At 49.2% G+C, this 13,196-nt stretch overlaps 1 protein-coding gene across 6 annotated transcripts in view; it reads right to left on the bottom strand.

Annotated features, from left to right (window-relative positions):
- Nucleotides 1-13,196, bottom strand: part of LOC133350673 (rap guanine nucleotide exchange factor 2-like) — a 236,096-nt gene that overhangs the window by 134,003 nt on the left and 88,897 nt on the right. For all 6 annotated transcript variants that reach the window (XM_061565281.1, XM_061565288.1, XM_061565286.1 and 3 more), the window contains exons 3-4: nucleotides 13,064-13,120; nucleotides 2,933-3,016 (exon numbers count right to left, since the gene is read on the bottom strand). In XM_061565281.1, the coding sequence (XP_061421265.1) occupies nucleotides 2,933-3,016; nucleotides 13,064-13,120 (141 nt within the window). The remainder of the gene's footprint in view (nucleotides 1-2,932; nucleotides 3,017-13,063; nucleotides 13,121-13,196) is intronic.

The following is a 13,196-nucleotide window of genomic DNA, read 5'->3' as shown; positions in this document are numbered from 1 at the left end:
TATGAAGCACTTACATTCACATCAGAGTGGTATTCATGTAATTCTCTCATGTAGGTATGCTCAAATTATCCAAACACGCATGCACAGACTGATTAAACAACGTGCCACCCTGGTAGGTCTGCGCTGAAAGGAAATACCAATTATCTCTGTGGTTTAATAAAGTATGTACGACCTTGCCATTATTTTATCCCTATACGTGTTTGACATTCCAATCCCAGGGAAGGCAACTCTGTAAACACGTGAGCCGTGCCAAGGGCCAACCACAAAGCATCTCCCGAAATTAAGACCAAATCGGTCAAACCCCAACTCGATAAATTCACAAGATCTTCTCTGAAATCTGGTGCGTTCAGAAGAAGATTGCCCTTTTTTCCAACTGCCATCCATACTTAAATCATGTTGATTCATGTCCCGGCGCTATTTTAATTTTAGCTACAGCTCCCGCTTCCATATGCTCTCCTACTCCAGATAATTCACAAGTGAACGTGGACATGCTGTAGACATGTAGCTATCAGCACAGGACTGTGTTCAGGCATTGCTATCTCAAACTCTCCAGTTCAGGCAACAATAATTCACACTTAGACAACGCGTCGGATAACCTGAGAGGTATTTGGTGCCATTTGCCGCGTGACTATTCTTAACCACAACACAACTGCGTTTCTGCAAACCCTCTAGCTCCTGTGGACAGCACGAGGCGTGGGTAATGGGGTCACGGATGAGAGGAATTCCCCTGGGCATGATATTACATCTTGATCGTTGGTGCTGCCCTGTTCAGTGCTCTGCTGCGGGCGGACGATGGCGCCTCTGCCTGACCCCTGAAGGCCCTCTATCAACACTCGCCTGTGTTGGGGGATCACGCAGGCGTGGCCAGACTGCCCATCGCATGACGTCCCAGACTACAGGCATGACCGTGGCACCACTTCGCCGTGGCAATGAGAAGGGACGGCCGGGCATGTGGGGGGCGGGCGAGGTTGCGAGTCAAAATCGTGCACGCAGTGTGCACGAGCGCGTAATTGCTTATTTAGTTCGCTTATTGAATTGGCAAAATCTGGGAATATGTTTTTCAATTTTTTCTGGCAACAAAACAGGTGTCAAAATGTTAAAATATAAAACTGAAACCTTTTACAAGGAATCATGTCTGCATTAACCACAATGCTTGTGGTCAAAATGCAAACAAAAAAACATACTCTGATAATATATGCATTGTCCTTGAAACTGGTTGGTTTACACCAGAGACAGCTTTATTTTGAGCCTCATCTCAAACGGTGTTAGACCAGAGGACACCAAAATCTGCTTTTGTACATGATCTGCTGCTTTGTCTTCCAGATAATAAACATATCATTGATATTCTTGTTGTGGCCTCAAAATTGGAGAACATTTATTCATTACAAACATTTCTTGTCGTGGAAAAGCAATTCCATATTGGAATGCGTGGTGCCATTTGTGTTTGTTTGTTTGTTTACGGCGACAGGCTCCACAATGCTGGATATTAGTACCCTTTGTGACCGTAATCTGTCAAAATGTGATGGAGACACACAGGTGCAACAAAGCAGTGGCTGACATGTGCTTACACAAACACATACACACACATGCAAACACGAGACAAGAGGAAAAAAAATACTTTCTACCACTTTAACCGAGGCCCACACAGCCCGATTTACAATGAGAGAGCTGCCTAGCGTCTGTGCATTGGACATTACAGCAGGCACAGCAGAAGCCCTTAAGACAAGTCCTGCTTTGCGCCAAATTAATTATAAACAAGTGCGGCGCCTCGCCACGTGGCTCTCATTCGCAGCACACGGGCGTATCCTCGCCAAACGCCCGCACAACCTCCCCACAGCAGCATCCGGCGGCAATGACCGGGGGCCCGTGCCGCAGTGGGCGGGCAGCGCTGTAATTGGAGCGCGGCTAATTTACGATGAAACCACCACTGCCAGAACCGTGCCTCCACGGGGCCGGAGCGCGGCACTCACGTCATTATCATTCTGCATGAATCTGCCCGATAATAAATGTTCGTGCCCCTGCGGTTGTGGAATCAGTGACTTGATCCTCCATCTGAAAACGCCACAGGTGGACGCGGTTGGAAATGAGCATCCCCGCCGCTCAACCCATCAGCGGCGTGGACAGGAAGGCAAGCCCAGCTTCCACATTATAGTCTCCATCGCCACGCTCCCTCCTCGCTCCTCCCCCCACCCTGCCACCCCCGGTCTCTCGAGCCTTCACCAAGGACCTCCGCTGCGTGCGCGTGCGTAAAACCCCATGGAGACGAAACCCAGAGCGCTCACTTCACCAAAGTCACCGGGGTCGATGTTTTCACCCGGCACGAGGCGTCCGTGTAAAGCCGCATGACCGACTCGTGTTAAAGCACAAAACTCTTCACGGCGCTTTGAGCAACAATAAAAAAGGCGAAGTGCATCCCCTGAGTGCGTACTGTATGCGACACAATTCAGAATGGTTCAGAGCAAAAGCACACGGGACAAAGCGAACGAAGGTGTGGAAACACCCTCTTCATCGACGGGATCGCGGGGTGTTAACCTACGATTCACGCTCTGGTTGCGTTGAATAACACCGATGAAAACGGGAGAGCACACTTATCTTCAAGTGCAACACAACCGCACTGATTGCTGGGCCTCAATGAGCAGAACCAGTATTAGGTGACCAGTTGCAAACTTGTCTGAGAGATCTTCCTTGATAAATTGACAAAGCCAAAAGGTGCACCATGCGCTCCCGAACCAAGCGGCTGAGACACGTGAGATACTGAATACGTTTGAGGGATGGGGAGCGAGTGTCCAAATTGTCCAATTCAAGGTGCTAAAATTCTGGGGCTAAGACGCTGGGGCTAAGCCAGCCGGAGGGGACGTCACGTCAAGTGTGCGCGAAAGGCAAAGGCGTTGACCGCGGCGGCTCGCGATCCCGAGGGGTGCGGTCGACTGACCTGCTGCGCGGCAGGAACATGGAGCCGTCGATGAACACGGAGCCCGACAGCAGGATGTACCAGCAGCTGCTTGCATCCTCAGGGCTGTGGCACGCAGACACGCGCACGCACGCACGCACGGGGGTACATTCACACACGGGCAATGCAAAGACTTAGACATTTTTTACAACTGATTTACAAACATGCATTATTATGAGTGCGCAGTAAAACAGATCAAGGTTCGATTATTGCAGATGAGCTGATATCGCGACAGACACGAATGGCATTCTTATGTCCGCAAGCCCACAGCAAGGACGGTCAATCCAACACTGTTGGTTCAGAACCCTGCTTAACTACATTTGCAAACATTGGCACACACACACGCACACATATTGAATTGTACACAAAAATGCTCAAAGAGTAAGATATGCGAAATCTCACATCAATACAACAGCACACACACACTCACAACCAAGCACATGCTCGTGCACGCAGCAACGAGCAAGTGGTGAACAGGCAATTATACAACCTCAACAAAATCAGGAATATTGTATTCAGAATAAGTGAACATCATTTACATACCCTTGCCATGTGTTTATAATTCAAAACAACACCAACAGTTTGCGCTTGGATTTCACGGACTGTCAACTCCCAATGCAAATCCACCTTTATGAAAGGTATGCAAATCATGTTGCGCACGAGCGGGAACGTGCGGTTACTCTCAACGCTGGCACTGCCCTTGGACTCCTGAAAGCCACGGGATTCAACCGCGGGCATTTTATTAATCTGGGGGCCGAGCGACTAATCCTCGATCGCTGGTTACACAAACACCTCGAGAGCGCAGTGTTTTTAAATTTGTAATTTAAATGATTGCAGGCGAAGAGAAAATCCACTTGAGGTGTTAAATGTAACCTGCCCACAGGTGCCTTGGAACAATTTACAAGAAATGTGCAGAGCGCGCTGTTGTCACCAGCAGTGTGGTAGGGTGCACGCAGTGTGGCTGTGACGGAACGGTCAGTCTGGTATGTAGGGCTATCAACACGGACAGATTTATGTATGTACAAATTACGTAAGTAACAGTGCAAATCAGAGGTGCGGGAACGAAAACAAACTGAACACAGAAACAATGGCGGAGCCAGGATTTTCAGGTAGGGGGGGCAACCCCTCCAGCAATGAAAAATGATAGAGGAGTTGCTAGTAAGTAAGGACTTGACCCTTGCTTCTTATTCGACGCGTGTGCGGCGATGGCGCAGCCATCGATCGAGGGTTGAATTCGAACCGCGTCGTGTGATCGGCATCGCGCTCGCTGAAGGTGAATGCCTTCAGGGAAGTCGTGTACTGTAGACGCAACTGCGCACAATTCTGTGAGTTACTTATAACTACTTTGCCGTTACTTATTGCCAATTATGGACTCAGAATATTATCCTATCATCTGATAGAGTCCCTGGCACGTAATAATATAATACACAGTGGCAGTGGGGGTCGCAAAATGCCGATTTATTACTAATAAACCCCAATGATCCGATCGAAATTAGGGATTTCGATCGGATCATTGGGGGGGCCACGTGCCACACCCCCCCCCCCCCGTGCACAAAAATCAGTTATAAAGAAATTCGATTTCAATCTCCAGTGGCTTCCTAATATTGGAAGGAAGAGCGTTCCAGACAGCTGTAGAAGCGCATCTGAGAGCGTGTAATGCCGTGACCGTCTTTATTCGAAGGCCAGCCAAAAGCCGCTTCTGCGATGATGACCGGAGTTCGCGTGTTGATGGTTCATGCTCTTTGATGAGGAGGATGGGGTCTGCTTTGTTGGACACAACGCTCTCGGGATTTACTGCTCGAGAAGATCTTAAGTGGCGTGCAGTGACAAAACTCCTTGGTAAAGGCGGCCGCTAATAAATTACCTGGGATGATGAGCGTTACACCGGTTACACGTACCACGTTTACTGCAAGCGTGTTGAAAGCGTTTGTAAAATATGGTATGCGATTATATGGCTTGGCCTTTTGTGTATTGCGTAATAAACAACTTGTACAGATCAATTATGTGTGCTGCACGCAGGATTACGCATGTTCAATTTCTATTATGTGAAAAAAATTCCCATGAACAATGCAGTATAAACAGTTTTTTGTGGGCATTTTCTTACATGATAAAAAGAGGCAAGATGGAATGGACAAAAAGTATATATCATTGCATTCCAGTGTTTCTATTCCAAATTCCAATTAAGACACTTACCAGAAACTTATAATAAATTACCCCCCCCCATTCAAGATCATGCAAATCTTGCTTGAAATCGAGTTACTCGATCTCAACAAGGAAAGGGCTCTCACCTGAAATAAATACAAAAGGGCCAGTGTGACTTGCGAATCGTGGGACCAATATCTATGAATACATATATCATAATCAATGCAGGAGACTTAAAATTGGCACTGCTATCCTGTACCTCGCACGTTAAGCTACACGGAAGCCTCGTTACTGCAAGGAGTTATAACCCCATGCTGTGCACACAGCCGTTTGGATTAGTGCGCCGTGGATCACAGCGGTAAATATCCCTCATTGCTCCGAGCTCACCCCCCAGAATCGGTGCCATAAATAATAGATACCACTTTGTCCAATAGCAGAGGAGACCCTGAATTCATCGTGGGCCACTGCCTGGACCAGACTCTGCAGCTTCAGAAGTGCCGGCTCGGCGCTCGGGGACACGAGACTTGAGCCTCCCGAGCCGCGTCGTGATGTCTCGCCGCAGCAGAGGTCGCAACCGGGGTACCCGATACCCGTACCCTACCCGATACCCGGCTACCCGTACCCGGCCGGGTACGGATACGGGTAGCCGTTTGCGACCCTGGTGCGGCCGGGTACGGGTAGGCCGTGAGTCACTGGTGAGTAACCGTTTGTCACTCATTTCGGGTAGGGTACGGGTACGGAACGGCTACCCGTACCCGGCCAGGTACGGGTACGGGTACCCATTTGCGACCCTGGTGCGGCCGGGTACGGGTACGGGTACTGGTAAGGAATCAAAACCCGTTTGCGACCTCTGCGCCGCAGCCACCCTCTACGCACGGCCCGCACGGCCCGCACTTCCATTCCGCTGACTGCGCTGGAGAGTATTTGGCTGCTGCTTTAAATTTCAACGTGGTAAGCCGCCACTTCGTTGAGTGATCATTTGTGGCCAGGTCGCTGATAAAAAAAAAAAAGAGAGCTTTCTAGTTCAGTGGCCCTTACCTGGCAAAATTTTGTTAGTTTTTTGTTTCGTCCAGGAAGGTCTCACCGAGTCTCCGGATTCCTTTTCAAGAGGGTCCTGCCAAGTTTTGGCAGTCGAGGGGTGATGTTGCTGTTACGTGTAATCCATAATGTGTCTTATCAATGTTTGGCCAATAGCGGATACATTCCAACGTCTATTTTTAACTATGGGAGGAAATCAGAGAAACCGGAGAAAACCATGCAGAACAGGAGAAAATAAAAAATACAAACCCCACCCTTGCGCCCAAACAAAATCATGATAGTTCTGATTAAAACGTTCACGGATTATACATGTGTAATGCGGGCGTAAATGGGCGGGGCGGATATGACGATCCGAGAGGGAGGAGTCAGGGTGACGTGGGGGAGAAGTTATAGCGGGGAGACAGGAAGCTATCTGGGTCAGTCGGGGGAGTGAAGGGTGGTGAACACGTTGGGTGGTCGCCGTGCCTCAGCCTGGTGGCTGAGGGGCTCATGACGGCGCCAGCCAGCGGGGTGGAAGAGAGAGTGGAGGATTGAGGTAGGAAGTGGCGAGATAGCCACAGAGGCCACGAAGGGCTGAGGTAGGAAATGGCGAGATAGCCACAGAGGCCACGAAGGGCTGAGGTAGGAAATGGCGAGATAGCCATAGAGGCCACGAAGGGCTGACATTGGGAGGTGGTGAGATCGCCACGCACGGAGGAACAGGGAGCAGAGATGGAGCTGCTGTGAGAGCAGCCAGAGGGCTGCACCAAGAGCCTGCAGCGGAGCTGCAGGAGCGTGGAAGGCTACGGGAGCGAAGGCAGATGTGGGGCTGCCAGGGAGAGAGTCTCAGGAGGAGTGCCGTGTGGGAAGGAGAACGCGAACCCCAAATAAAGGACACGGAGTCAGAGAGAAGCGTCTGAGTCCTTTTATTACACATGTAAAAGAAATCTCAGATTAGTTGTAGTTGAACATTTAATGGGGCGGCATAGTGGTTAACTCTCATGCCTCACAGCAATAAGGGCCTGGGGTGCGATTCCTGATGCCTTCGTCGACACCACCTGAGTCAGGAGTTCTATCTTCGTTGCTCGTCATCTCCCACTTGCATTGCTCATAGGATCGAGAGAACCCACAACAGCCCTGACAAAAGAAAGTCACTCTTGTGGACTTCGTTTTCCTTATCAGTGCCCGAATACGTTTACACACGGCAATTGGGTGGCCGCGCCAGACAGCGCGGGGCGAAGCGCCGCTCGACATCCCCGCACCTCACGGCAACGCTCCGAGCGCGTACAGTGTGTTTTAATTAAAGGCACTGTAGTAACAGGACCCTCAAATCCCGACTTGGCAGCCGAACGCGGAGAGCTGTAAACGGCGCCAGGTGAGGGCGGCACGGGAACAAAGCGTCTCTCTGTTGCAGGCCCTGAGCTGGAGCCCAGAGTCCGCACGTGGAACCGCTTTAGATGTCTCTGGACGCACGCAGCAGGTATTCGCCACTCCCCGACGAGACGGTGGCAAGATGTTAACTACCTCGCCTGGTATGCAGTGGGTCGTGAGCTCGAATCCCAACCCAGATGCCTGCTGTATATTTGGAGTTTGCATGTTCTCCGGTTTCGAGTATTTGGCTGCTATAACTATCCACATGATAAGCCACTTCGGTGAACTATCATGTGGCCAGGTCGATTCTAAAAAGGAGCTCTACAGCTCAGTGGGCCTTACCTGGTAAAATAAAAATAGCTTAAAGTTTTTAGTTTCATCACTCGCAACTGTCCACTGCAGACTCCCCCGATCTCAATGTGTTTGTCCGCAGACATCCTATAACATATGTCAGAATGTGTTTTTTTACATTGGAGGAAGCTGATGAGTTATGAAGCTCTGTTTTTACTGATATCCAGTAGGGCGGGACAGCGTCATGAGGCCGTGCTCATTAGACACAGAGTGCTTGCCACAAGTGAACCACAAAACCTTGCTGATCTCGTCAAGGAGCATAAACCATCACACAAACTCCGGTCATACTCGCAGCGACTTTTGGCTAGCCATCGAACAAAAACGGCCACTGCATCGCACGCTTTCAGATGAGCTTCGGCGGCCGTCTGGAACGCTCTTCCGATATTAGGAAGCCACTGGAGCTATGGCACTTTTAAATCTAGATTGAAAACTCATTTGTTTAGAACTGCCTTTTGTGTTAAGTTTGCCGTCCTTTCCCCACACTTCCGATTATAGCATGGTTGGCTACGTACGGTGCGAAAGAAGTTTAGCATGCATGCATATCAGGGTGCAGAATGAAGAAATGCAATGCAGATTAGTGCAACATCGCGATGTGAAGTATAATAGGGTGTGCTCGCATATGGAGCATAACATCTGCAGATTAAATGTTGTTTAACAATGCGGTAATTATTTAACGCTCGACAAACATTTGTAATGCTTGCCATATTTCTAAGCATTTACCGCAAGACAATTATTTTAACAACAAGGAGCTTTAATGCTAGGCGCTAATCACAGGCAACAGAGGTGATGTTCAAATATTATTGAACCGTAGTGAACGCTCTGCCGTTAAACGCGATCGATAGTAATGCACGTGGAGCGAGCACATTTCCTGATAGGGTCCTCTTATCACTGAAAACGTTAAGGGGAGAAGGAAAGGAAACCAATTGTGCAGGGACTGGGGACTGGCGGGGAGACACCCCAATGGAGATGTTGGGGCCTACGATCGCTGAGACTGCACGACAGGGAGTGGCGAGGCGCGTGGTCTCCACTATGCTCCTTAGCTACGATCTGCGACAAAAAACACAAGTGCCAACGGCTCCATGAACGTACGTGTCTGCCAACATATCAGTTTCTATGAAAGATGTGATTTATAAAAAAAAAAGATAGTTTTTTGGTGTTGTATATATTGTGATTAATAAAAAATTGCAGTTTTTTTTTAGATCGCACTAAATCCAGACATGAAAATAAATAACTATTACATTAAAAATAGGCAATATCACTGTTAATATTAATTTTTGGTTAAAGAATATTTACAACAGTGTTACTTTAAATAAACTACACTATAAACTATTTTTGTATTTTACCAGGTAAAGCCCACTGAGCTATAGAGCTATTTTTCATAAGCGACCTGGCCACAAATGATAGCTCAACGTCGTGGCTTCTCATGTGGAAATGTATAGCAGCCAAATATTCAAAACGCAAGTTTCTAAATGTGGAGGGAAAAACCGGAGGACCCGGGGAAAAACTCCACGCGACCACGGGGAAAACACGCAAACTCAAAATATACAGCAGGAGTCAAGTTCGGGATGAAATCACGACCTCCTGTATACCAGGCAAGGTAGTTAACATCTCGCCACCAATAAAGCGCACATTGGACAACATTACCAGGATGCAAACGTATATCTGCGCTCCGACTAGTCCAATTAACCACCAAACTGAGACCCGGATTGGCGCGGCACCTCTCGCAGCGCTCATCACCCCGCTCACAGAAGCCTTCACACGGCGAGCAGCGGATCGTCGCCAAGGAAACGGCGCATCAATATTTTATCACGCATCAATGGCGAGGTGCATTGCTCTTTCATTCCGTCAGGCGTCACTCGGATGGCAACTGTTGTGGCTGCGAGCTGCCAAATGGCGATTAATTGGTGGTCTTCAGTGGGGACCCGGATTATTCACACTAATTACGGGGGCGGCCTTTGAGAACAATCAGAACCCTGTTTGTGTGCTGCGCCCAATCCGCACGATGCCTAATAAGGGCGGCACTGGGATTTGACACCGCTCGGCAAAGTAGGAGGCTCTCTCTCCACGCCCATGGAAGCCGCGCGTTAAATTCATCGCCCGCACGGCTTACGTGCAACGCGTGCTATGCCCTCGGCCCAAAGACCTGACGTTTTATTTAGATTCCTAAACATTTTTACGGAAAGCATAATATTCTTAGGTTTTTTTCGGTAAAGTCACGTAGGTAAAGCAGTATATATACAAGATCGGATCTCTTGGAATTTCTCATCTACTTGATACAGCAAGCGTGCTGTGACGGTTCCACCTGAAGACGGAAGCTTGTGTTGCCTCCGAAACGTCGTGATTTTTATTTAACTTTTATTAATTTTATTTTTTTACCTATGTGACTTTACCGAAAAAACCTAAGAATATGAATCCTTGCAGTCACGAAAGCTTCAAATCTAGAAGGAAAGCTTAATGTCAATCGAATCAAAGGGAATTGCTGATTACTTCCGAGGCAAATGCTACATGAATTATGAATCATCTCAACACATGCGACAAGTGGTTTTAACATTTTTCCCACCCCATCCATGAACATAAATAACTTTAGGCCAAGCAACAAAAATCGAAATTCTCACATTGTCGTCTCTCAGAGACAACAGGCACGAGACCTCATGGAGGGTCCACTTGAACAAGAGTGCTAAGATTCACCCTGTCTTGACGGATAAGCAAATGCAATTATCAGAAGTTACCGTGAACAACACATTGCCACTCAGTAATGTTGAGGCTCCTTCCCGAAGTTCCTGCGTTTAATGGTTCATATGCCCCAGCGGCGGATGGCTTGACTTATCAAGGTGGAAGGGGCGGTTCGGGGGAGGTGGGGGGGGGTCATGACCCATCCCCCCCACCCCTGCATCCGCCACTGATGTGCCTCAGCAGGGCGCAGCAGCGCTCTCAGTGTCTGAGAGGACCGAGTTCAGGCACACGTCTCACGGATGCAGTAGATGGCGCTCCAAGCCCGCACAAGGGCTCCAGTAAACCCAGCCCATCCGACAGAACCACCACCCTCTTCCCCAGAATCTGCTCATGTAAGACGGCCTGGCCTGCATCGTCTTCTTCGGCAAGAACACGCGTCCTTCAGATGCTGCTGGTCGAGCTAAAATAACGTTTCCACGTGGCGTTGAAGCTGCTCGTAGCAGCAGCCAGGACAGCCCGCGTGTTGGCATCTGTGTTCGGGTGGCAGGAATTGATTTGTACCCAGATCCGGTGGCACTGTGCTTAACTTTGTGACAGTCCACTGCACAATTGTGGCAGACCTTGGCTGACTGAGAAATATCAACGAAAAACTACTGAACTATTTTTCTTTTTCCAGGTAAACCCCACTGAGATATACATCTATTTTTCAGAGGTGATAGCTCAACAACGTGGCTTATCACGTGGACATTTGTAGCAGCCGAATAATCTAAATGTCTATATCACCTATATGTCTATAATCTATATGTCCGAGGTTGGTCTGTGGAAAGGGTGCAAACCCCGGTTGGGCAGAAAGTTCCTATGCCCACCTTCACCTCGGAGTCACGTGGGGGGGTCGTTGCCGTCATCATCTCGTCACTTCGACCAGTCTGGGTTGCACGATTGAAAGTTTTGCAGGTTCAATTTCGATTTAAAGCTTTCGTGACTGCAGGGATTCATCTTCTTGGTTCTTTCGGTAAAGTCACGTAGAATGGAAATAATAAAATAATAAAATAAAACATAAAAGATTTCTCACCACGTTTCGGCCACAACGCAAGTATCCGTCCTCAGGTGAAGACCAGGTCTGTCGGGGAGACGCTGTCTTCACCTGAGGACGGCTACTTGCGTTGTGGCCGAAACGTCGTGAGAATTCTTTTATTATGTTTTATTTTATTATTTTATTATTTCCATTCTACGTGACTTTACCGAAAGAACCAAGAAGATTTTACAGGTTCCTTCGTGTGCTCGTTAATCCCTCAGCAGGCAGAGCGCCACACGGTAGCACAGAGCGCGCCGTGCACGCGATTCATTTTGATCTCTCTCCGTCTCCCCCCCCCCCCCCCACAAGGCCCAGCTCACTACTAGTCTCGCAGGCCGCAGCCACACGGTCGGACACGTCACACACCACCGCAAGGGCCTTACACCTTACAACTCATTGAGACCTTCGTAACTTGCATAGCCACGTAAACGCAGCGTGCGCGTTGGTTAACGAGCGGGCTGTTTTAAACTCTTAGGGTTTCTGACCGTGACACATCACCTGAACTTCTTTCGCACCGTACGCAGCCAACCCTGCTAATCGGTGGTGCGAGAGATGATATGTCACTGGAACATGCGAGGGGAGTGAGATGTGTCAGTGTTTATTGGCCACGGGACTCTGCTCGACATAACATCATGTGGGGGGGGGGGGGGGGGCACAGAGCAAGCTCTACTCATAGGCCCTCTCAAGGAGACTCGCTATACTGTTGCATACAAATAAAATATTTGTATAGCTTTGAAAGAGAATCATAATTCTGCTCTATTCTATTGTTAAAACGCCATCGACAGTGAAAGCTTCGAGCTCGTTGTTGCGTGGACGTAAGGAGATTGCGTTGCTGGGAAGCACAGTGGGTTGCCTGCCGTGGGTCCATGTTCCCACGAGCCGTGAGCCCAAGAGGGAAACCTCTAAAAGGGGCAACGCACGCGTCAATACCACCTTACCCCCGCACCTCCGATTAGCACGGTTGACTGCGTACGCTGCATACAAAGTAAAGCATACATGCATGCATACATCACAACATGCCGATTTCTGCGTCTGCGTTACTCGACCAGGACTGAATCGTGCACTTACGCACAATTTAGCTACGAAATAGCGGCGGTGGGAGGGAGGGGGGCGAAAGTGGCCGAAATGAGAGGCGAGTGAAAGCAGGTGTCAATACCCTTTATCTTGTGATGCGCCGCACGTCACGTGGCTGCGGTGCAATTGTTAAGGACCATCAAACCGTGCCTGTTGAGCGACTAATCTTCATTCGAATCAATCTGAAATCGCGGACGACCTCGGCCCTTTTGTAGTCAAAAATCGATAGGTTGCGACGGCCCAAAGTGTGCGCCGCCAACAGCCTAAGTAAGTCGGCAGCGCACACCGCTCGCCGCACGCGGGATGTGCATTCCGTCACGAGTGCAAGGCGCCTACACCGCGTGGCAAGGATCCGAGCTTGGTAGCCAGAATTGTGCATGCGTGCGTATGTGCACGTGCGTCACACTCACAAGTACAGGACGTAGTTGGCTTCGTGCTGCTCGTAGCGAACCAGCTTGCACAGAGACCTGCAACAAGAGGAGGCCACGAAAGGTCACGTAAGCGTGGTGGGGGGGGGGGGGGGTACAACAGAATGCACGTTGG

The sequence above is a fragment of the Lethenteron reissneri genome, chromosome 34 (genome assembly GCF_015708825.2).
Source record: "Lethenteron reissneri isolate LAM-NWPU_2019-01 chromosome 34, ASM1570882v1, whole genome shotgun sequence".
Lineage (NCBI taxonomy): Eukaryota > Metazoa > Chordata > Hyperoartia > Petromyzontiformes > Petromyzontidae > Lethenteron > Lethenteron reissneri.
The sequence above is the reverse complement of the archived record's forward strand: the minus strand, read 5'-3'. Positions and strand labels throughout refer to the sequence as shown.